At 49.6% G+C, this 11,136-nt stretch overlaps 1 protein-coding gene across 1 annotated transcript; it reads right to left on the bottom strand.

Annotated features, from left to right (window-relative positions):
- Positions 1-693: 693 nt before the first annotated feature.
- On the bottom strand, positions 694-2,003 carry LOC117467746 (uncharacterized). Its single transcript, XM_071201667.1, has 2 exons — positions 781-2,003; positions 694-739 (listed from the first exon to the last, which is right to left on the bottom strand). Exons 1-2 carry the CDS (start codon positions 2,001-2,003, stop codon positions 694-696), a joined length of 1,269 nt encoding a protein of 422 aa, XP_071057768.1.
- Positions 2,004-11,136: the final 9,133 nt, after the last annotated feature.

The raw sequence follows: 11,136 nt of genomic DNA, 5'->3' as shown, positions 1-11,136 counted from the left end.
ATGTCGTCATGAAGGATTTTCAGAATAAAAGCTCGGTATTGAGAACTTCCGTATTTTTCCTGAATAAAATGATATTTAAACTGACGGTATTTTTAAGCTACTTTATGCCATCAAAACATTTGAATTTCTAACAGAACACAAAATGTTCCAATTCAAAACCTAAGAAATGGTTGAGCAATGACGCCACCATGTGGACACAAAGCGACACTATGACAACACTTCAAATGCCAAACATTAATTTCATTTATAAATGTAGGAATTTAAAGTGTGCACTTTCAGTTAATCATTTGTCAGCACAATTTTTCCGTTTAAATTAAATGTCATTTTCTCAATATGGACTGTTCACTCATTCACAAACCAAATTAGACTTCTTGAAGAGCCTGAAATAAAAAGCCTCTTGGGTAGTTGAAGGTTAACAAAAGCACAAACTATAAAGCATCTCTGTTCAAAACTTTTATTAGAACTGTTTAAGTATGGTAGCGTGGAGGAAGAAAAGGAGGCAGCATTGGTATGGGCAAGTGAACATGGGGATGAAAAGGAGGATGGGGTGCCGGAGTGGGCGGGGGATCTGGTTTCACAGTGGTAGCTGGAGTGGCTGGATATTGGAGATAGGGAGGGGGAGGGGTCATAGCGTAAAGATGATAGTAAGGCATAGATGGTGGAAGCTGCGATGAGGGATTTTTAGCTTTTGGTTTAGTTGTAGTTGGTGTTGTCGCCGCAGTAGGTTTTGGCTTTGTAGCTAGATATTTGGGGGGATAAAGAGGATTAAAGGGAGGATACATCGGCATATATTGTGGAAACTGCATCTGAGCGTATTGAGGCATCTGAGGCAGTGCAGGAATTTGAGTCGCCTTTGCAGTTGTAGGCTGTTTGGTCGTTGCTGTTGTTGTCTCCGGCATCTTAGGGTATTGACGCATCAGATGGTATTGAGGCATCAGAGCGTAGTGAGGCATCTGAGGCAGTGCAGGAATTTGAGTCGCCTTTGCAGTTGTAGGCTGTTTGGTCGTTGCTGTTGTTGTCTCCGGCATCTTAGGGTATTGACGCATCAGATGGTATTGAGGCATCAGAGCGTAGTGAGGCATCTGAAGCAGTGCAGGAATTTGAGTCGCCTTTGCAGTTTTAGGCAGTGTCGTCGTTGCCTCGGGCATCTGAGGGTGTTGGGGCATCTGAGGGTATTGGGGCATCTGAGGGTGTTGGGGCATCTGAGGGTGTTGGGGCATCTGAGGGTGTTGGGGCATCTGAGGGTGTTGGGGCATCTGAGGGCATTGAGGCTTCTGGGCCATCTCAGGGTATTGAGGGTTTTGAGGCATCTGAGGGAATTGAGGGTTTTGGGGCATCCGAGGGTATTGGGGCATCTGAGGGTATTGGGGCATCTGGGCCATCTCAGGGTATTGAGGCATCTGAGGGTGTTGAGGCATCTCAGGGTTTTGAGGCATCTGAGGGTTTTGAGGCATCTGATGCATCTCAGGGTTTTGGGGCATCTGAGGGTGTTGGGGCATCTCAGGGTATTGAGGGTGTTGGGGCATCTGAGGGTGTTGGGGCATCTCAGGGTATTGAGGGTGTTGGGGCATCTCAGGGTTTTGGGGCTTCTGAGAGGTTTGGGGCATCTGAGGGTGTTGGGGCATCTGAGGGTGTTGGGGCATCTGAGAGGTTTGAGGCTTCTGAGAGGTTTGCGGCTTCTGAGGGTCTTGAAGCATCTCAGGGTTTTGAGGGTGTAGGGGCTTCTGAGGGTGTGGGGGCTTCTGAGGGTGTGGGGGCTTCTGAGGGTGTGGGGGCTTCTGGGGCATCTGAGGGTGTTGGGGCATCTGAGAGTATTGAGGGTTTTGAGGCATCTGAGGGGTTTGAGGCATCTGAGGCATCTCAGGGTTTTGAGGGTTTTGAGGCTTCTGAGGGTGTGGGGGCATCTGAGGGTGTGGGGGCATCTGAGAGTATTGAGGGTGTTGGGGCATCTGAGGGTGTTGGGGCATCTGAGGGTGTTGGGGCATCTGAGGGTGTTGGGGCATCTGAGGGTGTTGGGGCATCTGAGGGTGTTGGGGGCATCTGAGGGTGTTGGGGCATCTGAGGGTGTGGGGGCATCTGAGGGTGTGGGGGCATCTGAGGGTGTGGGGGCATCTGAGGGTGTGGGGGCATCTGAGGGTGTGGGGGCATCTGAGGGTGTGGGGGCATCTGAGGGTGTGGGGGCATCTGAGGGTGTGGGGGCATCTGAGGGTGTGGGGGCATCTGAGGGTGTGGGGGCATCTGAGGGTGTGGGGGCATCTGAGGGTGTGGGGGCATCTGAGGGTGTGGGGGCATCTGAGGGTTTTGGGGCATCTGAGGGTTTTGGGGCATCTGAGAGTATTGAGGGTTTTGGGGCTTCTGAGAGGTTAGAGGCATCTCAGGGTTTTGAGGGTGTTGGGGCATCTCAGGCATCTCAGGGTTTTGAGGGTGTTGGGGCATCTCAAGCATCGGAGAGTTTTGGGGCATCTGAGGGTGTTGGGGCATCTGAGGGGTTTGAGGCTTCTGAGAGGTTTGAGGCTTCTGAGAGGTTTGAGGCATATGAGGGCATTGAGGCTTCTGAGGCATCTGATGCATCTCAGGGTTTTGGGGCTTCTGAGAGGTTTGGGGCATCTGAGGGTGTTGGGGCTTCTGAGGGGTTTGAGGCTTCTGAGGGTCTTGAAGCATCTGAGGCATCTCAGGGTTTTGAGGGTGTGGGGGCTTCTGAGGGTGTGGGGGCTTCTGAGGGTGTGGGGGCTTCTGAGGGTGTGGGGGCTTCTGAGGGTGTGGGGGGTTTTGGGGCATCTGAGAGTATTGAGGGTGTGGGGGCTTCTGAGGGTGTGGGGGGTTTTGGGGCATCTGAGAGTATTGAGGGTGTGGGGGCTTCTGAGGGTGTGGGGGGTTTTGGGGCATCTGAGAGTATTGAGGATGTGGGGGGCATCTGAGGGTGTGGGGGCATCTGAGGGTGTGGGGGCATCTGAGGGTGTTGGGGGCATCTGAGGGTGTTGGGGCATCTGAGGCATCTGAGGGTGTTGGGGCATCTGAGGCATATGAGGGCATTGAGGGTGTTGAGGCATCTCAGGGTATTGAGGCATCTGATGCATCTCAGGGTTTTGAGGCTTCTGAGAGGTTTGAGGTTTCTGAGGGTCTTGAAGCATCTGAGGGTGTGGGGGCTTCTGAGGGTATTGAGGGTTTTGGGGCATCTGAGAGTATTGGGGCATCTCAGGGGTTTGAGGCATCTGGGGCATCTCAGGGTTTTGAGGGTGTTGGGGCATCTCAGGGTTTTGAGGCTTCTGAGGGTGTGGGGGCTTTTGAGGGTGTGGGGGCATCTGAGGGTGAGGGTGTGGGGGCTTTTGAGGGTGTGGGGGCATCTGAGGGTGTGGGGGCATCTGAGGGTTTTGAGGCATCTGAGAGTATTGAGGGTTTTGGGGCATCTGAGGGTGTGGGGGCATCAGAGGGTGTGGAGGGTGTTGGGGCTTCTCAGAGGTTAGAGGCTTCTCAGGGTTTTGAGGGTGTTGGGGCATCTGAGGGTATTGAGGGAATTGAGGCTTCTGAGGCATCTCAGGGTATTGAGGGTGTTGGGGCATCTGATGGTATTGAGGGAATTCAGGGTGTTGGGGCATCTGAGGGTGTTGGGGCATCTGAGGGTGTTGGGGCATCTGAGGGTGTTGGGGCATCTGAGGGTGTTGGGGCATCTGAGGGTGTTGGGGCATCTGAGGGTGTTGGGGCATCTGAGGGTGTTGGGGCATCTGAGGGTGTTGGGGCATCTGAGGGTGTTGGGGCATCTGAGAGGTTTGAGGCTTCTGAGGGTGTTGAAGCATCTGAGGCATCTCAGGGTTTTGAGGGTGTAGGGGGTTTTGAGGGTGTAGGGGCTTCTGAGGGTGTTGGGGCATCTGAGGGTGTTGGGGCATCTGAGGGTGTGCGGGCATCTGAGGGTGTGCGGGCATCTGAGGGTGTGGGGGCTTCTGAGGGTGTGGGGGCTTCTGAGGGTATTGAGGGTGTTGGGGTATTTGAGGGTGTTGGGGCATCTGAGAGTATTGGGGCATCTCAGGGTTTTGAGGCATCTGAGGGGTTTGAGGCATCTGGGGCATCTCAGGGTTTTGAGGGTGTTGGGGCATCTCAGGGTTTTGAGGCTTCTGAGGGTGTGGGGGCTTTTGAGGGTGTGGGGGCATCTGAGGGTGAGGGTGTGGGGGCATCTGAGGGTGTGGGGGCATCTCAGGGTTTTTAGGCATCTGAGAGTATTGAGGGTTTTGGGGCATCTGAGGGTGTGGGGGCATCGGAGGGTGTGGGGGCATCAGAGGGTGTGGAGGGTGTTGGGGCTTCTCAGAGGTTAGAGGCTTCTCAGGGTTTTGAGGGTGTTGGGGCATCTGAGGGTATTGAGGGAATTGAGGCTTCTGAGGCATCTCAGGGTATTGAGGGTGTTGGGGCATCTGAGGGTGTTGGGGCATCTGAGAGGTTTGAGGCTTCTGAGAGGTTTGAGGCTTCTGAGGGTGTTGAAGCATCTGAGGCATCTCAGGGTTTTGAGGGTGTAGGGGCTTCTGAGGGTGTGGGGGCATCTGAGGGTGTGGGGGCATCTGAGGGTGTGGGGGCATCTGAGGGTGTGGGGGCATCTGAGGGTGTGGGGGCATCTGAGGGTGTTGGGGCATCTCAGGCATCTCAGGGTTTTGAGGCATCTGAGAGTATTGAGGGTTTTGGGGCATCTGAGGGTGTTGGGGCATCTCAGGCATCTCAGGGTTTTGAGGCATCTGAGAGTATTGAGGGTTTTGGGGCATCGGAGGGTGTTGGGGCATCGGAGGGTTTTGGGGCTTCTGAGAGGTTAGAGGCTTCTGAGGGTGTGGAGGGTGTTGGGGCATCTCAGGCATCTCAGGGTTTTGAGGGTTTTGAGGGTGTTGGGGCATCTGAGGGTGTTGGGGCATCTGAGGGTGTTGGGGGCATCTGAGGGTGTTGGGGCATCTGAGGGTGTTGGGGCATCTGAGGGTGTTGGGGGAATTGAGGCTTCTGAGGCATCTCAGGGTATTGGGGAATTGAGGCTTCTGAGGCATCTCAGGGTATTGAGAGGTTTGAGGCTTCTGAGAGGTTTGAGGCATCTGAGGGTGTAGGGGCATCTGAGGGTGTAGGGGCATCTGAGGGTGTAGGGGCATCTGAGGGTGTAGGGGCATCTGAGGGTGTAGGGGCATCTGAGGGTGTAGGGGCATCTGAGGGTGTAGGGGCATCTGAGGGTGTTGGGGCATCTGAGGGTGTTGGGGCATCTGAGGGTGTTGGGGCATCTGAGGGTGTTGGGGCATCTGAGGGTGTTGGGGCTTCTCAGAGGTTAGAGGCTTCTCAGGGTTTTGAGGGTGTTGGGGCATCTGAGGGTATTGAGGGAATTGAGGCTTCTGAGGCATCTCAGGGTATTGAGGGTGTTGGGGCATCTGATGGTGTTGGGGCTTCTGAGGGTGTGGGGGCATCTGAGGGTGTGGGGGCATCTGAGGGTGTGGGGGCATCTGAGGGTGTGGGGGCATCTGAGGGTGTGGGGGCATCTGACGGTTTTGAGGCATCTGGGGCATCTGAGGGTGTTGGGGCATCTCAGGGTTTTGAGGCATCTGAGAGTATTGAGGGTTTTGGGGCATCGGAGGGTGTTGGGGCATCGGAGGGTTTTGAGGGTTTTGGGGCTTCTGAGAGGTTAGAGGCTTCTGAGGGTGTGGAGGGTGTTGGGGCATCTCAGGCATCTCAGGGTTTTGAGGGTGTTGGGGCATCTCAGGCATCTCAGGATTTTGAGGGTTTTGAGGGTGTTGGGGCATCTCAAGCATCGGAGGGTTTTGGGGCATCTGAGGGTGTTGGGGCATCTGAGGGAATTGAGGCATCTCAGGGTATTGAGGGAATTGAGGCATCTCAGTGTTCTGAGGGTGTGGGGGCTTCTGAGGGTGTTGAAGCATCTGAGGCATCTCAGTGTTCTGAGGGTGTGGGGGCCTCTGAGAGTTTTGGGGCATCGGAGGGTGTTGGGGTATTTGAGGGTGTTGGGGCATCTGAGAGTATTGGGGCATCTTAGGGTTTTGAGGCATAGGAGGGTTTTGAGGCATCTGGGGCATCTCAGGGTTTTGAGGGTGTTGGGGCATCTGAGGGTGTTGGGGCATCTGAGGGTGTTGGGGCATCTGAGGGTGTTGGGGCATCTGAGGGTGTTGGGGCATCTGAGGGTGTTGGGGCATCTGAGGGTGTTGGGGCATCTGAGGGTGTTGGGGCATCTGAGGGTGTTGGGGCATCTGAGGGTGTTGGGGCATCTGAGGGTGTTGGGGCATCTGAGGGTGTTGGGGCATCTGAGGGTGTTGGGGGCATCTGAGGGTGTTGGGGCATCTGAGGGTGTTGGGGCATCTGAGGGTGTTGGGGCATCTGAGGGTGTTGGGGCATCTGAGGGTGTTGGGGCATCTGAGGGTGTTGGGGCATCTGAGGGTGTTGGGGCATCTGAGGGTGTTGGGGCATCTGAGGGGTTTGGGGCATCTGAGGGTGTTGGGGCATCTGAGGGTGTTGGGGCATCTGAGGGTGTTGGGGCATCTGAGGGTGTTGGGGCATCTGAGGGTGTTGGGGGCATCTGAGGGTGTTGGGGCATCTGAGGGTGTTGGGGCATCTGAGGGTGTTGGGGCATCTGAGGCATCTCAGTGTTCTGAGGGTGTGGGGGCTTCTGAGGGTGTTGAAGCATCTGAGGCATCTCAGTGTTCTGAGGGTGTGGGGGCTTCTGAGGGTGTTGAAGCATCTGAGGCATCTCAGTGTTCTGAGGGTGTGGGGGCTTCTGAGGGTGTGGGGGCTTCTGAGGGTGTGGGGGCTTCTGAGAGTTTTGGGGCATCGGAGGGTGTTGGGGTATTTGAGGGTGTTGGGGCATCTGAGAGTATTGGGGCATCTTAGGGTTTTGAGGCATAGGAGGGTTTTGAGGCATCTGGGGCATCTCAGGGTTTTGAGGGTGTTGAAGCATCTGAGGCATCTCAGGGTTTTGAGGGTGTAGGGGCTTCTGAGGGTGTAGGGGCATCTGAGGGTGTAGGGGCATCTGAGGGTGTAGGGGCATCTGAGGGTGTGGGGGCATCTGAGGGTGTGGGGGCATCTGAGGGTGTGGGGGCATCTGAGGGTGTGGGGGCATCTGAGGGTGTGGGGGCTTCTGAGGGTGTGGGGGCTTCTGAGGGTGTGGGGGCTTCTGAGGGTGTGGGGGCATCTGAGGGTGTTGAGGCATCTGAGCTACAGGGGAAGTTGTTTTGGAAGCAGTAGGTGCGGCAGGAGGTGAGGCAGGAGGTGAGGCAGGAGGTGAGGCAGGAGGTGAGGCCGGAGGTGAGGCCGGAGGTGAGGCCGGAGGTGAGGCAGGTTTGGAACACCAGAGAGATACTGGAATTCCTTGCCAACGCATCGGGAGTACATAACTTCCACCCTTTGGGAGAAAAACATACAATTAGAAACAGCAAGGAATCACACAGACCTGTCAATGTTACAATCCGACTGTACAAGGCAAGAGATTAATCTGATGCTATATCTTCTGAATAGATCATCATGATGCAACATATTTGAATGTCGGTCTTCATCCAAAAAACATAGTTAATCAGTACATTTGAAAGCAAGCAAAAAAGAACTCGCATTTGAAAAGCTGAAAACACATTTTTGCTTGAGATCAATATGATGCAGATTAAACATTTAATTTGTTTGGCTCTCGTTAAACCATTCATGACTATAACAATTCACAGCACGAGCCATCGTTTTTTTAAACTCACTTCAAATCAGTTTCACATTACCTGTTGAACCATGTTGCAGCCATCATAGGGAACCAACATGACAAGTGCATGCGAGTTCCTCTGCATGCTGTAGCCACAGGTAGACGGGACCTGGGACAGAGGCATTGGAGGTGCATTTCCTGTGGGGTAAAAAGGTTCAGTGTTTATATCATTGGTAGAGATAAATCAAGTCTACATTTAGGATATTATGGCTATCGATTTACCTTGTTCTACTGCAAATTGTGATGCTCCTGATCCCACCGCTCTGAACTTCAACTGGCCCGAACCACACTGCAGCGAGGGCGACATGCTCATCCATGACGAGTCTTTGGGACTGGCGACTTGTGTTGGGCTCATCCAGCCTGAAGGCGAATATAATATATATATATATTTTTTTCAATAGTTTGTACTTTAAAGAGATGCAAAATAATTCAAGCAAAACAACAAACCCTTCAATACGTAATCAAAATATTTTTACCTGCAGCGTCTGCTTGATAATCACCTTCATCCTCTTCATAAGCGTTTGAGGATGACTTCTTGGTCCCGTCTGTGACTTGAGAATCAAGTCCTGACCCTTTTTCAAAAGCTCTCCCGAAAACAATTGTCCCCTCTTGGAACCCATTTGTTTTATCGGCATCTTTTCTCCCTTCTCGTCTTTTTGTTTTCTTCAGACGATAACAGTCTAAAGTTTGCGCAAAATAACACGTCAGAATAACAGCTGCAGCCAGGTAAACACCAGCGCCTTTTCTCTTGCATATCATCCTGTTGCACATGACTGCTGGTAATGTAAAGAGATTAAATAACTTTCTTTGCCGCAACTATTTGAGCATCAGCAGGTGCTGTGACAACCAGTACAGCTGTGATAGGTGCTCATAGGATTCCCATTCTGTAAAATCAAGCTCACTGCAGGTGGAGCGCACTTGGCAATGAAGCATGAGACAGGGCTTTAAATACTGACACATATTACCACCAGGCAGCCAATCAACAAGGCAGTTACAGCCTCAGCTAATGCTTGCACCTGTGTTCAATTAGCTTGTGACAGGTGGGCCTCGTTAAGACTTGTCTAACGTCTACAAAGTAAGCCCTGTATATTGATCATGTAGATCTGGAGTGCCCAATACGTCGATCGCAAAGGTAGTGTGGGTAGATTGCATGACATTGAAGCGCAAATGCGGCGCACCTTTATGCGCTTAAGAGGCGCTATTGGTAGTGATGGCGAGATGAAGCCTTATCAAGCTTTGAAGCTTTCCAGCCAATTGGTTCGCAAAAGGGTTCATCTCATGAGGCTTCATCATGGGCTTCATCTGAACACAAACCCCCCTGCTGGTCAAAGTGTGTAAAACAGGCAGATTGGACATCTCAACAGTGTGCTCTATCTCATACCGAGTTCCCAATGAGTACAGCCTTAGAATAACTCTAAACAATGAACATGAAATCATATTTTCATGTTAACAATATTGTATTTATTTCAGTTTAATGATTGTGATTGAAAAGCCTAAGGACGCTGGTAAACATTGCAAAGAGGGATTTGTATTCCTTAATAATATTCATAAACTTAACCATGTTGTAGCCTGAGAAATGATAAACCATATCAAAGAATACATTTATTAACTACATTATCTCATTTAGCTGTAGCTTTTATAAATAAAAAAAAAAGACGTATTGACCAGTCGTTGAACCAGGGTCCCTGCGGTCGTGAGTCAATTGCTTTCCAGCTGAGCCACAGCACACACACGGAATTCATCTGAAAACACTGCACGCTATTTATTCCTGTATTTATTCATTTATTTGTTCATTGATGTTTTTATTCCTACTTTTATTTATGCTTTTATTTATTTATACTTAAAACATGTTCCAACCTCTATATAAGTGAGGGTCTGGGCTCTCTTAATTCCATCGTGTCACCGGGCCCGGTTACAGGAGGGGTAATATGGTTCTTATTATACATCAATGGGTAATATGAGCACTTTCTGTTTCCAGCAAATCGGTTCACAAAAAGGTTCATCTGAGGCTTCATCATGGGCTTCATGTGCACACAAGACCCCCTGTTGGTGAACAGGTGTAAAACAGCCAAATATTATTTGTAATCTTTGACATACTAAAAATACTGGAAATAATGATACAAAAGTGTAAAAGATGTCAAATGTATTTGTAATCCTGTATTAACAGAATTTTGCACCAGTAAGTGTTTTAAAATGACTGTATATAATAATAATAAAAACAATGTATCAATACAGTATCTTGTTGTTATATCTATACATAAATACATGTAAATGTCTGCTGCCTTCTATAAAGACAAAAGAAGCAATATATGTTTGAAGACTGAAAAAGAAGAAGGGTTTAACTTTCCAGAGGACAGTGAATATGCTTGTGTGACTTTGCAGAGGGCAGTGAAAATGCTTGTGATTCATGGAACAATTGTATTGGTTCATTCATCTGAAAACACTGCACGCTATTTATTCCTGTATTTATTCATTTATTTGTTCATTGATGTTTTTATTCCTACTTTTATTTATGCTTTTATTTATTTATACTTAAAACATGTTCCAACCTCTATATAAGTGAGGGTCTGAGCTCTCTTAATTCCATCGTGTCACCGGGCCCGGTTACAGGAGGGGTAATATGGTTCTTATTATACATCAATGGGTATTATGAGCGTTGTGGTTCAACCGATCTAAAGCACTTTCTGCTTCCAGCAAATCGGTTCCCTAAAAAGTTCATCTGAGGCTTCATCATGGGCACACAAGACCCCCTGTTGGTGAACAGGTGTAAAACAGCCAAATATTATTTGTAATCTTTGACATACTAAAAATACTGGAAATAATTATACAAAAGTGTAAAAGATGTCAAATGTATTTGTAATCCTGTATTAACAGAATTTGGCACCAGTAAGTGTTTTAAAATGACTGTATATAATAATAATAAAAACAATGTATCAATACAGTATCTTGTTGTTATATCTATACATAAATAAATGTAAATGTCTGCTTTCTTCTATAAAGACAAAAGAAGCAATATATGTTCGAAAACTGGAAAAGAAGAAGGGTTTAACTTTCCAGAGGGCAAGGGACTTGTCTCTATTCTTGTTTTGCTCGATCTCAGTGCTGCATTTGATACCATCGACCATGATATCCTATTGCAAAGACTTGAGCACTTAGTTGGCATAAAGGGAACTGCTTTAGGCTGGTTTAGGTACTATCTATATGAACGCTCTCAGTTTGTACGTGTCAACGATGAATCTTCCACGCAAACCAAAGTTAGTCATGGAGTGCCACAGGGCTCAGTGCTCGGACCTATTTTGTTCACATTATATATGCTTCCACTAGGCAATATTATAAGGAATAATTCTGTAAACTTTCATTTTTATGCGGATGATACTCAACTATATTCATCAATCAAGCCTGATGAAATTAATCATCGAAATAAAATTCAAGACTGC

Source organism: Pseudochaenichthys georgianus, chromosome 22 (genome assembly GCF_902827115.2).
Source record: "Pseudochaenichthys georgianus chromosome 22, fPseGeo1.2, whole genome shotgun sequence".
Classification (NCBI taxonomy): domain Eukaryota; kingdom Metazoa; phylum Chordata; class Actinopteri; order Perciformes; family Channichthyidae; genus Pseudochaenichthys; species Pseudochaenichthys georgianus.
The sequence above is the reverse complement of the archived record's forward strand: the minus strand, read 5'-3'. Positions and strand labels throughout refer to the sequence as shown.

Bases quoted from the DNA above. Each gene is read 5' to 3' on its own strand.
- LOC117467746 (XM_071201667.1), bottom strand. From the start codon at position 2,003: ATGCCCCAACACCCTCAGATGCCCCAACACCCTCAGATGCCCCAACAC. The intron at 740-780 runs GTATCCTCCCTT...CCAAATATCTAG, and splicing joins TTTCCACAATATATGCCGAT to CTACAAAGCCAAAACCTACT.